This window comes from Ylistrum balloti, unplaced genomic scaffold (assembly GCF_031769215.1).
Source record: "Ylistrum balloti isolate Yb309-2 unplaced genomic scaffold, AGI_CSIRO_Ybal_v1 Utg370590, whole genome shotgun sequence".
NCBI classification, from domain to species: Eukaryota; Metazoa; Mollusca; class Bivalvia; order Pectinida; family Pectinidae; genus Ylistrum; species Ylistrum balloti.
The window spans coordinates 233,452-248,069 of record NW_026782366.1 but is presented as its reverse complement, the minus strand read 5'-3'; the positions used below and the strand labels follow the sequence as shown (position 1 = coordinate 248,069).

General features: G+C 33.4%; 1 protein-coding gene across 1 annotated transcript in view; it reads right to left on the bottom strand.

Moving 5' to 3' along the window:
- The window catches only part of LOC132556770 (LIM and SH3 domain protein F42H10.3-like), a 59,327-nt gene extending 46,411 nt beyond the window's left edge, over positions 1 to 12,916 (bottom strand). The window contains exon 1 of the mRNA XM_060221212.1: positions 12,711 to 12,916. Coding sequence (XP_060077195.1) covers positions 12,711 to 12,779 — 69 coding nt within the window. The 5' untranslated portion in view covers positions 12,780 to 12,916. The remainder of the gene's footprint in view (positions 1 to 12,710) is intronic.
- Positions 12,917 to 14,618: the final 1,702 nt, after the last annotated feature.

Below are 14,618 nucleotides of genomic sequence, written 5' to 3'. Positions count from 1 at the left end.
TACAGTACCAGACATCTCAAGACATATTTTCAATTAGGTTTGTTGTCAAATATTTAACTTCACCAAAGTTTGCACTTGATATCATATAAATGGATTCCTTTTCAGATGAAATTTCTATATATACTTCAAAAGGTTATAGTGACTGCTTCAACAAGAACTCTTTTCACCAATATTCTGTTCAGATTATAACAATGCAAACCTGACATGACCCAATCAGGGCCACACAAATGATTGCAAATCAATCTAGCCAGATCTGTAATGCATTTCCACAAATTGTATATCATATGTTGATCTAAATGGTAAATTGTGGAGTATGATTCCATAGGAACTAAAGTATATGATTTTGTGTAATTCTCATCAAAAGCATCCAATGAATCCTAACTTGTGCTGAATATCCCTCGGATCACTCTTGTTAGCCCAGATGGAGGTGTGCAAGGGGTGTTAATATTGGAGGAGTCATGTGTACCCACTTCCAACCCCTGACGTCTAGGTGAATGTATCATGTCACACAATCACTATGTCAGAATGACATAACAAGCAATGAGCATCATCTACCACAGTAACAGCACCTTAATAAATACATTATGGCAATATGATGTAATAGAATATGACATAATATCAGTAAATACTTTGTACCACTCTTTTTTTTTCGTCTGGTACATGTCTATCCTCAACTTTTGCTATTTCCACAATTAGATTTTGAGGTAAATACTGAATAGGCAAATTTGAAAAAAAAAAAGGATTTGAACATACTTTTTACATTTCTGCTCATTTATGGCAAAATAAGACATGGCTAAAATAAGCTAGGATGCTTTTGACTAATAAATATGCTTTCAAAATGTATTAAGTTTAATATTTTCATGTTTTTTGGTCATATATTAATTATCTGCATATGATAATGTAATTTTGATAACAGACTGTGCATCATTGTAAACAGCTTTTCAAACATTATTCAATCCATCATTTTCTGCCTGCTATTTGCCTCTAGGTCTCTACAAAAATATTGATTGTGTTTGGTTATCATACTTTGTAGTGTATATTCAAAACTGAGATGTTCAGATGTCTTTTCTGTCCTAAAGCATATTAATCCAGAGTATTATACGAGGTAGGCACATCCACATCTATTACAGTTTCAGTAGAAATTCAAACAAATGTTCTATCACTGTCCATTGATAATCTGATGTCACCTTACTAATCTGACACAGAATTTACATTACCATGGTTAACCAATTTCTGACTGGTATTACTGTTATTCTCTGTAGGAGAGGCTGTATAATTTTGTGATCTTACATGAACAATTCTATTGAATAATTGCGAATATTCCAGGTATGCATGAAATGTCAGAGATAGGCATTTCTATCAGTGGTAGCTCATGATAGCTCTTGTAGTACTTTTAGCCACCTAAATCAGTATCCAGTTAAGAGAAAGCTAGCATGAACACAAGTTTAAAACAAACTGCCACTGTAAATTCTAGAAACACTCACCAGAACATTACTGAACATTTCTAGATCAGAAGACACTGAACTACAAAGCAATCTGACATGCATGGGGAAGTCTGTGGCATTCCAATAAAGCTGCTTGGATGTAATATTTCACTTTTATCAGTGTTTCAGTTCTTCAAGGCTGGAACACATTCAGAAAGCTGTATATGATCATGAATTCACTTTTGCCAGTCAGTAATGATAGACCTGTGTTGTGTAAGATTTAGGGTGATAAGTTATCTGCTAGAAGTTACATTGGCTGTGGATTATAGCTAGGATGGACATTTTCAAGAGTATGAACTTACAACTTCGAAATGTTAAAGATTAAATAGAATCGTGACAACAACTTGTGAGGATTTGTCCCTCCCACTCTATGTTCAACATTTCATGAAAGAAATCTGTTTATCTGTGAAATTGATTACCTTCACTTTGAGCAAAATCTAATGACTTTAATTTCATCAATGTTAAATTGCGTAATGATTCTATCAATATTATAAATAAGTCCAGTACTTTTTATATAAAGCTTTTGAGCTAAACGAGCCACAATTCTTCAAGACTTAATCATGTGTGATACATCGCTGCTAATAAACAAGAGACTTGTAAGAGGTGCTACAGTAACCACTGACAGAACTGTAAGAGAATTTGTGAGGAGTGGAAATTGTAGCAAAATTCTTGTTTCAACAGACAAAAATAGTTACAGTGAACCTATATATATAAACTTCCACACCCACACATGTGTAGAGTGAGTACCAGTGGTAAATACCACAGTTAGTCACCAAAACTCCTTTCTATATAATATACCTTACCCAAAACAGAAGATTTTCAGTTGAGTTAGTTTTAATTTTGATCTCATGAAATCATGGTAACCACAATATAAAAATCTGTGACATGTAGTAAGTGATTAAATTCATCATCAAATTAAAATATTACAATACAATACACAGCATACTTTTATATCACATTAATGCCACAAACAAAGTATACTGATGTTATAATGTCTGCAATTTTCCCTTTTGCTTTCACGCATGGTAAAAGTTACTTTTAGAAACAACCAGTCACTAATTAAAAAAAAACATTTTCCCCTGTGAAGCAATAAGACTTTTTCATCGAGATCATGTGACACTTGTTCCAGCCAAACAGAAAGTGTGGAATACATTAATATCCTTGTATGACAATGATATTTATAACACTTTGAATTTTCTAATGCTGTGGACTGTTTTATTATTTGTAAATTGTATCTGGAGGAGGTTTTTTGAAAATATATGTTGTTTATCAACAGCATGATCACCGTTAGTGACCTTAGGGAACCAAATTTGTTGAAATCCGATGTCTTGGTTCTTAATCTTTTTACTAACTGTTCTCCTCTTTTTTACCTCTATTTGAAACATCTATTTAAGTGATTATATTCATTTTACTATGGAAACAGCCTTGTACCTGTGTACAATCACGTTCTGCCTATCCCAATGTTAACAACACCACATAAAACAGCATTTAAATGTGTATGTAAAAACGTGTATGATACTGATGTTTATTTCACTAAGCGGAGTCAGCACACTGAAGTAGCTGCTTCAAATACTAAACAGCTTACCAACAAATATGCCTTTATTTGTGCAGTACAGATGTGGTACAGGCACTCATCAGAAACAATGATAACATTAGAAAGGAATTTACTGTAAGGAGAGATATATAATTGGTTCATGCCTGGCCTTGACAAAGTAAAACCTTCAAAACAGGAACAGACGGACACGTCATAGTATAGTAATCCCGTTCTGTCATATCTCAATATCATATAAAAGCAGCAGTTACTAGTTATGTTAAGTGGATTACCCAACAAGTAGTCAACATATTATAGGAATTTATGTCACATCCAATGCAAGGCTTAAGCCAATAAGACCATGGACATGATTTTGAATAATTATTTATGCATTACTGATCATTAAAATTCTTTTATTTTTATAAGATTTTAAAACTCATTAAAATTCATTTCTATTTCAGATATTATAAGATTGTGAATAAGGGTAAATTGGAATATATATACACATATATATTAGTCCACCTACCCAAGTATTACAATCACTACGCCTTGTAACTTTCCACCGAAACTTTTTGATTATAGAAAATGGAGCAACCTTGATCAAAATGCATGTTGATTATTTCTTATTAACGGTCATTTAGAAAGTGTTAATGAAAAATAGAGCTTGACTCAAAGGGCACTTCTATTGTGCCATCACACTCAAATGGTATTACCAACAGACACTGACCCACCTGGTCACATTATGAAATAGCCCTTTACTGCTCACTTCAAGGTCAAGCAGAGAACAGCCAAAGGTACAACAAACTTTATTGGTGAGAGGACACCTTGTGTAACTTTCTTTGGTTGGGTGCATGATCAACAAGATAGGATTAAAGGTATAATCTGTAAAACTATTACTTAGGAAGTAGTGTTGTTTCCTCTAATGATTGGTGGACAGTAGATGCAATTCTGTTGTTTCCTTTCACTTCTCATATTGAATACATTAGAACTTATGACAATCTTTTCCTTTGTATGTCAATTATAAAGCAATACAAATATTTCAAGCCTGTATGAAATTACATGTAGGTTGTGTGTGATAGTAGGTACAACAAAGGGTAAGGTCCTGTACTGCAAACAGAATGTGTTTCATATTAGCTCCATAAGTGTAAATGATACCCCTGTAACTAGTTATAGTCAATACAATAACTAATGAAAAAATTACGAAAAGTATTTGATAACAGGTAAGACAATACAAACGGAGCAGCAATGAGGGTTTCTTTTTTTTTCAATTAGTATATTATGTACCTACAGAGACCCTCCATCAGAGACATATCTATATTTATCTCAAATTCAGGACAGATGTAGCCAGTGTGGCTGAAGAGGCCTGTTTCCTGTCTACATGTTTTACAACTAATATGCTGGTACTCCATGGTATTCAGGTTTACTCATCCAGGGAAAGTTTATGTTGGTGCATCCATCCAAAACTGTCTTAAACAGAGCAAGTTTTCATTTGATCATAAAATTGAGATGTTATTCTATCAAGTAACACATGTCAATTTTTTTAGCAAAACACTGGTGTAATATGACCTATTGTGACATCACATGAACTGGTAATGAAGTTTGTTTGTCATATAAATTGCCAGTGAACTTCCAACTCGTTTTCAGACGGGGGTCTCCTTGCTGAAGGTGATGGCTATCTTATTGAGCAATGTACAAGAAACCAGCCACCCACATCCTTGTACTATCAAAAGCAATTTGGGCATTAAGTGACCTGCCTATGGAAACAACCTCAACAGCTCAGAATGGTCTGTGACCTCGACTTCCAGCCAAACCACTTACTTAATGTACAAACTTGTAATTACTACCAGGTATTATGTAGCCAAGTGCATGCTGACTAAGAGAATGACATGGAAAAGCATATCAATAGACTGATAAACATTCAGATGAAATGGAAATTCATTTATGGTCAAATAAATGTAATATAAACCCTACTACATTTGCCTACTGATAGAAAATATTTAAAATCTTCCATTAACTCTAAACAGAGATGCTTTGTACTGTAATTTTTTTTGTAAGTAATTGCAACAGCACTGCATTCAATCTAAAAATATATCAAAACATGTATCATGGTCATGTGTTTTTTGAAAAGCAAATGTCACACAACAAACAATAACATACATAAAATGAAACCAATACATATCTCTATATATGCCCTTATGCATGGGTAAAAGGTTTGGTGCCTGATGCTACATATAGAATCATCATGCTGGGGAAACAGGGTTTCAATAATATATTCTAAACCAGTCATACTGTACAGTAAGCTTTGTGTTAAAAAAAGATAAAAAAAGATACTACCTGGTTTATATTCATATTTAACAATTAAAGGAATCCTATAATAAAGAAAAACACAAAACTGTTGAAACAGGAGATATAGTAAAAGATAGAAATACCCCAGTACAGTGTATATATAGACATTCCACAGGGGCTCTGACCCGAGAGAAGGAAGGCTGACATACAATAACAGATAAGATTATCATGTAGGGGTTTAAACTGCACTAATACAACATAATACAATGGTCATCATTATTGATATCAGTGACATAATTCAAAAGTCATTGACAGAAAAAAAAAATTCTTATAATAATTTCAGGTCACTCGAGCCATTTCTATATGTCAATCAAAACTATATTTTAGGTGGTGTTTTGTTGAAATGACACAATGTGTATGGTTTAAAATTTAAAAACACTACAAACAAGTTACAAATTTGCTCATTCATAATTACATTGGCTGGTTTAAACATCTGGTGTGTATCATGTTGTCAGCAGTCTGTTGACACACAATCTTACGAACATGTCAGGTCTGCAAGAGTGAAACATTAACAGAAAAAAAAGCTTTCTGACTAAACCCTGTCTGATTTCACTATTTACAATTTTCTTGATCTTAACCATATTTTCTGTGTATACACTTAATGAAAAACTACTCTACACACATCTATACTTTAGTCACAGTTAAATGCTTCTTTAATATAACTCGATAATAATTTGCTTAATCAAAAGTCAAATTCATACCAAGACTTTGTCCACAGATGGTGGAGCCATTCAAGGGAGCTGAAATAGTGCAATCACACTGAAATATCATAACCTTGATAAAGTACAATGAAACCTCTCCTGGTCACATGATACCAAATAAAATGTAATAAAGTAATTTAGTCTGCTTACTCAACAATGCATTACAAGTGATATAAAACTCCCTTGCAATTAAACAAAGAGTTATGTGTAATAAAGATAGCAAAAATGGGGAAGTCTGTAAAGTTGGACCAAAATCCCCAAGGAATAACACTGCTAGAATGTTGACAAGGACTTTCTAAAAAAAAGAAATAATAATAATAACAGAGACCATGACCCTCAAACGCTGATGTTAGTCCTTGACCGAGATTTAATGGTCTTAAATGCCTGTGAGGTTTGACCCAATCCATAGGAAATAAAAACACTAGATTGCTAACAAGGATAATTTTAACTATGCCTACAGCACGTACAGGTAATGTATAGGAACATATCAACCCTCCAACTGTTTTGGTCATAACCTCTGAAGATACTTTAAAGTTAGATTTAGACTAAAAGTGATATATTTGACTCAATTTAAGTGGGGTGTTAGGAAGAAGAAAAGAGACAAACAATACATCTGAAGTCTACACTTAGTTATCATTGTGTGCATTTACAAACCAGCCAGGGATATATATATGTATATAGAAGACATACTGCTTATGTTCTTGCTTTATCATAAAAGAGATCCTAAGATTAAACTGCCTTGGCCGGGATGTCTAGTTTAAACTAGAAGATGGGAAAGCAGTCAGAGGAATAATAGAACAAATGAAGAATATCCTTCATTTTAAAACACAACTTCAATCAAAATCCCTTAGAAATGAGGCCAAAAAATTGAAGCCAAGTTTTTTTCTTGCACTGACTTGTAAACTAAGTGAGGAAAGTTTCAATATTGAATATTTCTGAAAATTTGAAAAAATATCAAAAGTCTTTTGAATTATTTTTAAATAATTTATATCCCTATATTTCCTTCTTAACTTTTCGCAGTAAATTTAGTTACATCTATAAGTTATAATATCTAAATGATATTTCAATAGTAAAGTATGTTGCTCAGAGATCATGAAACATTCCTTTTCTAGACTTTAAAAGGACATCCATTGATTGTAGAAAGGTATTGTCTACTTTAAAAAGTGATGGTGTGCAGTCTTCAAACTCCAATGTCCATGAAACTGTCATTGTGCAATCTGTCATTGTGAAATCCAATGAATAGCAGAGAAGATCCATCATTTTATTGATACAGATAGTTCACTGTGCTCTGAATTTTCTATAGGTAAACCCTTTTTGTTTCCTGTTGCATTCAGATTAAAACCTAAAGAACATACTGATTGAACTGCTTTCTAGCCCTTAAAATGCAGACACTTCAAGTCAGCAGTTTCCAGCTGAGTCTCTCCAGTGACAGGATGTTTTAATGTATATTTACATATGCATGTTCTAAGGACCTTAACTGAAATGCAGGTCTCATTTTGCAGTCACTACTTGGTGCCAGTTATAAAAGGTTACTCAGTGGTCAGGTCATTGTTTTCCACTCAATGTGAAGGAATCTCCTTTGGCCTGTACCAATGGACGGACAAATGTTTGAGTGACCAAAAGCAAGACAACATCTGAAAACTATATATTAGTATTGATTGTAAAACATGGTTTAATTTCAACATAATCAGTTGAAGAACACAAACTAGCTAATAATCAAACAGGAGTTCCCTCCAGTACAGAGCACCTGAACAGCAAGACTACATTGTACAGAAGCTGGTGGTACAGCTGTTCCTGATCAGCTTAGCTGATCAATACCTAATTCTGGGTCTGAAAATGACAGTTGGCAAAAACAAGTGGAAACAATTGACTTCAGTGTGACTACTTTCTGCACTAATCAATCACAGGAAAACAATCAGCACAATATTCATGTAGCGATCGTCTTGTATTGCCAATTCAGACATCATGATTATCACCATAAACAAGTCAATCAAGCAGGTATCATCCAAAATGCATATTAATAATTTCACAAGAAAGTTGGTTCTAAGTACAGACTTACAGCTTTCTGCATACATGTTACAAATTGGTAAAGCAAACCTGTGACAAGTCACCAGGCTACCAAAGGAGTTGTGTTACTATTAACACATGTCTTTAACAAGACATTTATGACACATCTGATGACCATTATGTGATATTCCATTGTTTGTTCACAATGAACTAATCTTCAGTAATGTTTTTTTGTAGTCATAGCTCTAAATACAATATTGAGATTTTCAATAAAAAAATCAAACGATCACATAAAACAAATTAAATATTTTATCCAGTAAAATCATCTTTTAAAAACAAGATCATTGCTTTTTGTATCAGTAATAAACACAAAATAACTAGTAAGCATTTAAATTTCCTTTCTATTTTCATAATAAATATTTATGAGTTAGTTTTCTACTATGTACAGTTTATGAGACCAAAAACCCATATATCATAGCAGTCTTTTAGCATTAATTAGTTTATAAAATAATTGTAAATGACCTTTTACTCATTCCAAAACTAACACAGTAATCAATTGTGATCATATGGGCAGCTACCATATGAGTGAAGGTTTGATATTCATGAAGGTAACTCTGGGACAGTGTGTGAGAAGAAAATAGAACTACTATATTATACACTGCTTCCTTATTTATCATGAAACCTACACTACAGCTTCACAAATTTCAATTTCAGTTTTTTTTTCTCCAACAATGTATATAATTAAACATACTTTGTATTATCTTCAGCCCTGTTCCTGGTGGCCATGGATGCCCACAGGATGACCAAAACTTCTGACAAGTTCCTTTATAAATCATATGAAACTGGTCATGTATACCAATTAAGAGGTTATACAAGCTGAAATGCTGTACCGGATGATCCATTTACACAAGACTGGCATCAGTTGCTTCCAATTGAGTAATGTGCCTACTAGCTGGTCATCTAGGCTGACAGACTCTCATATACTTTATTTCTTTTTTAGAAGAAACTGTGATGATTGACAAAAAAAGTAATTTTCAGGTAAACCAAATCAAAAGGGACATTCTAACTACTGCAATACCATTTCCATATCAGACAGAAATATGTTTTGTTACGTAATACATAAAAAATACACAGAATTGTTTTCAAAATTACTGCTATGTTGACTAGAGAGTAAGACAGCCATAATAATTACAATCAAAAGGTAAGATAGCAGTCTAACATTCTATTACAGTATACCTAATTTCATCATTGCCTACCTAATGCAACGAGCTGAATGTACATGCACCATGTCAATCAAAGGATTTGTGAATGACAAGTGGTTAATATGAAAGATTGTATTAGACAAAGCAGTCAAGACATGTTTTAAAAAGTGAAATAGGCTCTGATACAATATAAGCATGTAACATCCTGAAATTTATTCCGTGGGAAATTCTCTGTGGAGCTGTGATGCATGAGCAGTTAAGAAGAGATGATACAACCTTCTAATGTCAATTGACCCCAGTTTTAATAAACCAGCACACATTTCCGTGATCTCATACTCCTTAGCCGAGTACAACTGAAGCATGTTTTGGCTGAATTGGTCTCTCCATGATATACTTCACTGAATATAAATTTTTACTTGTGTAACTGTCTTCAGGTAGATTGATGCTTTCTCTGTTGATACATATAAACATTTAATACTAGGCATATTCATTACCTACCTAAGACATTGATATAATATCTGATAAACAGATTAACTGTTTTTTATTCCATGATTAAACAAACACAACTGTACACAAGTTTTCTAGGTCATTTTTTTGTAACATTTAAATGATTAATTCAAACAATATATTATCTTGGGATTTCCTCCTAACCTACCTGAAAATGATGTTTATAATGTTAACTATAGTATAACTATCTTCTGTTTTAATGAAGGTTTGTTATACTCCACCTGTATTTGTAAACACTTATCTGGAGAACTGGATGAAACTTCATTAGCCAAGTGTTACGCCTATATCAAATTTTCTCTTTGCAATTCAGCTTGTTCTTTTGGGGTTATGAATGATTAAAATTATGTGTCATCTGCACCGAAAAAAAAAAAACAAAAAACAAAATGTTCAGACTGCACATATTTTCTGGAAAATCATTTATAAACATTAAAAAAAGACGTCCTAGGACTGATCCCTGAGGCACATCAGAGGATACAAGACTCCACTCTGCAACCTCTCCATGATCAGGGTTTTCCATAATTTTGTTAGTAGTAGGCTGTGTAGTGAAAGTAGGAGGCTGGCCTGCCGTGTACGTGTAGTCGTGTACGGAACATTATTACAAAACTGGATTGGTGTAGGCGGCCAAATGATCAAAGTAACTGGTCAAACTGGCCGGCGAACATCTCTTATGGAAAACCGTGCATGATGATGAATCTATTTAGAGTAACAGTTAGTAGTAGTGTTGTAACAGATTTTCATGATCTCATATTGTTCTCCGAATGTACCAAGGACCATAAACCATTAATTACCAGTACTATCTGATTTACTGAATGTAATACTAAATATACAATAGCGTTGTATTTTGATGTATTATAAATGTTTGTGGTTATTAGTAGCAAGGCTTAAGGACAACAAAATAGGTTAAGTAAAGGTAGCCTGGCCTACAACTAAAAACTGGTACATGTGTTCACTTGACTCACATTTGATATGGTTCTTAAGTAGACAATCATAAAGATGAAATACCAGAGAAAATCTTTTAAGAATGTGGGGTTCAAACAGTTGATCCATGTCAGATTCTGAAGGGTAAAAACATGTGAAATAGACAATCTCATTTTTGGGGGTCAAATACATACTTTCAAAGGTCAACTGAATGCCATGATTACCTTTATACAGAGATTAAATATCTTGTACATCAAATCAACACAGGATGATGTTCCAAGAGACAAATTGTTTGCTGCAGCTTTTATGAACTCCTTGATTATCTAACTCAAAACATTATATTCTGTAACTTAGTACCTATAACTGTCAGGACAATATCAATTAAACAAACGTAAAGGAACAGTCACACACATCTTAATAAAGTTGGCTATGAAAAATCTCCAAAAGCCAATAATGTGACTGTCTTTCAAACATTCTCTAAGATTAATGAGAGCAGTCAATAAATTAAAAAAAAAAAAAACTTATGGTACATTGTTACATTGTATTGGTGCTCTTAAATTAATAAAAACATTTTTTCTTTTTCTATCTGAAAATGGGTTTTAGCAAAATTCAAGGAAGGGGCAATGCAGATTTGCATTTCAATGTAAAAGAAAGTTTAAGAAGTGATGATGCATTTTGTTTTCTCCCACAAAGCCTTGTACAAAACTGACTTAATCTGCATGCTTGTATTCTAATATGGACATTTTTAATTGCTTTTAAAGCATTATTAAATAAGATATTCTACTGATCAATAAACATAAGTCTAAGTAAATTCTTCTGATTAATTAATTTATCTGAGTAAGTGGTTTTTTTTTTTTTTTTTTAACAAACCAGTACTAAATGTAAAAAAAAAGGGAAAATCACATGGCCTGACTTCAGTATGTATTTATTCTTTGTCTAAATCTAGTAGTGAAAGCAGGAAGGACATAATTCGGTCATTCTCTAAAATGCCTGAGCCTGAGTTGGTAGGTTATTCACGTCAACACTGCCTACAGGTGTTACAAAGAGAAAGGTGATGTACCGCTTACTTGTACATAAAACTCCCCTTTAGTGCAAGTATCAGAAGTGTGGCCAGCACTTCTATAAATACACATCAGTAGGTGTGCATGCCTACCAATAAGAGCCTACAATAAGTCAGTTTTCTTTACAACCATATAATATATATACACTTGTGTTTTTCTTATGTGATAAACAGCTAAAAATTCCCCCCAAAAGTCTGTAATATTTTCTCACAGACACTGTCTGGTTGTGATGTCAGAAACTATTACCCATCAATTTATGTTCAGAAATATGTGTTGGGCATCACAGAACAAATTTTATTCTATTTTCATTTTTTATTTCTTTTTGCTTTGTTTGTTGGTGAGGAAGTGGTGGGCACATAAATTAAGCCCTGTGTGTTCAACCGTACATTCCAAAACACTTTTTATCCGAGTATGTGTGTGCCATTGTAAGCAAGACAAGCCACTAGAGTAGACCGTTTCTGAGATACTCTTTACTGCAATAATACCTGTTAGTGTAATTAGACAACTTGCTACTCTATCCTGTTTTAAGGTGTACTGAAACTTTAAAGAAACATGCAAGATGATGACATAGTGTATTGGAATGTAAACAAGACAGTTAAAGAATCATTATTGCTATATAGCAAGGATTTGTATATAACTTCTTCGGAAGCTGTTCTGAACATCCCCTTGAGCGACATCGTTAATGACCGTAGCTCGAGACTAATAGCATATGTGTGGAAACCAATTATGCCATAGGACAAAATGATAACCTGTTGTATTGTATTGGAATGTGACCCGAGAAAACACCGGACATATCATGCGATGCTTGTCGTGGTATTATTATCCAAAATACGCGAATTCCATCGGTATCAATGTTTCTAAAATATGGCATGCTACTCTTTCGTTTATATCCATCAACTACTCAAATATTGATAGTTTCATCGTTAAATGTCCAGGTAGCCGAAGTAGCTTACCTTGTCCAAACATTTCAGTTCCTCCACTGGAAACACGGTTTTCGTGCACTTTGCACACTGTTTGCTCATGGTTGCCTCTTTGTTAATTTCCAACTAAGGAATAAATTTATAAAACGAAACTGCTCTAATAAATGTAAGAATCCACTTGTGTTTGTATTCTCACCGAAACACACTCCGCCCGTTCGAAGGTTGGCTTACGGAAGTGAAGGTTTTCGAAGTGCCGTGTGCAAAATTATTGCTGTATCATTTGTAACAACCGATTTGATTGGGTTATTCACAATCATTTATCTCAAAATAATTTACATTGTAGGCAAACAGTGTAAGTTGTCAAAAATTGCGTGGGACTTAAGGTGTCGGAAATATAATAATGACCTTATGCGTTGGTTTTCTTGATGTTTACGACGCCATCTTACATACGAAGTGAAAGTATCTGTTAGCTATGCAAACTTCGGAAAATGACTTTTGAGACAACCCACTTGTACGCAATAGGAGAATACGTTTTGAGTAAATATTTTTACGGTATTATAATTTCGCTCGGGTAAACTACAAAATGATCGATAGAAACTGAATGTTACGTAATAACACCCTATATGCATGCGTTTCGAAGTAGAACCTTCTTGCTGAACGTGATAAAGAATGCAAACAAAACTTGGCGCCCTTTCAAACGATGTGTAACGAGAAACCGCCCTTCAGGTGGGCTCGCCTTAAAAGGTAATGTTGTGATTGGCAGATGCACCTGTCAAAATTAAATTAACCAGCGTCAAACAATTAGGTGTCGTTATTATGGTAGTGTACAATGACCAATTAAGGTATTCAATCGATGAGAGTATAACCTTTCCTGAATCGTACAGCTTTGCGTGTAGTTTCAAATGAGCTTTAACCAACGATCGTACTGCTTGATGTTTTAGTCCGTGTTTTCTTCCATGATGATTAGCAAGACTATTACATTTATCACGAATTTTTCAAAAACATCAAATTTGTGTTAATTGGATACAACTGGACGATTTTTAAATGTTTGAATCTGTACTTAGCAATGTACCAAAAAGAAAAGTTATTGTACATTATTTGCTTGTTGTATTTGCCTTCCAGTTACTGTGTAATAATAAATGAGCAGTAATAGAAAAGTTAACTTGGATTGAGATTGTAGATATACATTGAAATAGCTATGTGTTAGAATAAAAGGTTTTCCTTCTAAAACAAGACAGTTTGCAAATTCTACATGTTTTACTCATTTTCATACTTCATGTTATTGTGCCCAGATAACCTGAATTTTATATCAATATTATTACATCGCTATTCTGAACAGGATAATATTGTTATATGGTGCATTTTCTTAAAATCCCTATACAGACTTTTTAATGTGTCAGTCTTTGGATTTTGAAGTGCTACCACTTAAAGTTATAAACTTCATGTATAACTTTATCAAAACAACACAAAAAGTCACCTTTCTGATTCCATCTTATTGCTTTTAAATATTTGGCTCATAAGTAGATTAGTTAATCAAATGTATGTCTGCTTCCATATTTGAACACTAAATTAACAAGTTAACATCAAGAAAGTAGACTATAAATTCTGTCCTTGGATGTTTAGTCCTCCTATTTTAATGCCCTAAGCAGTCTCACTTAATAAAATTTACATTATGATAACTCCAATAACTGGACAAGTGCACCATCTATTGTTCCAAAAACAAGAGGACAATCAAAAGTAAATTATGAGATACTATTTGTTTTTAAATTTTATGTGGAAAATACTGTTTTTTTCCCTAATAGGTGTGGCAACATACAATTGTATCCGACATGTAGGTGTCACAGAGGTCTTTATTATTTATTTTGTTATGGAATCTGCATTTACTTATTGGAGGGTACCAGCACAATACCAGTGTTTAAAGTGAACTTGACCAGTATCAAT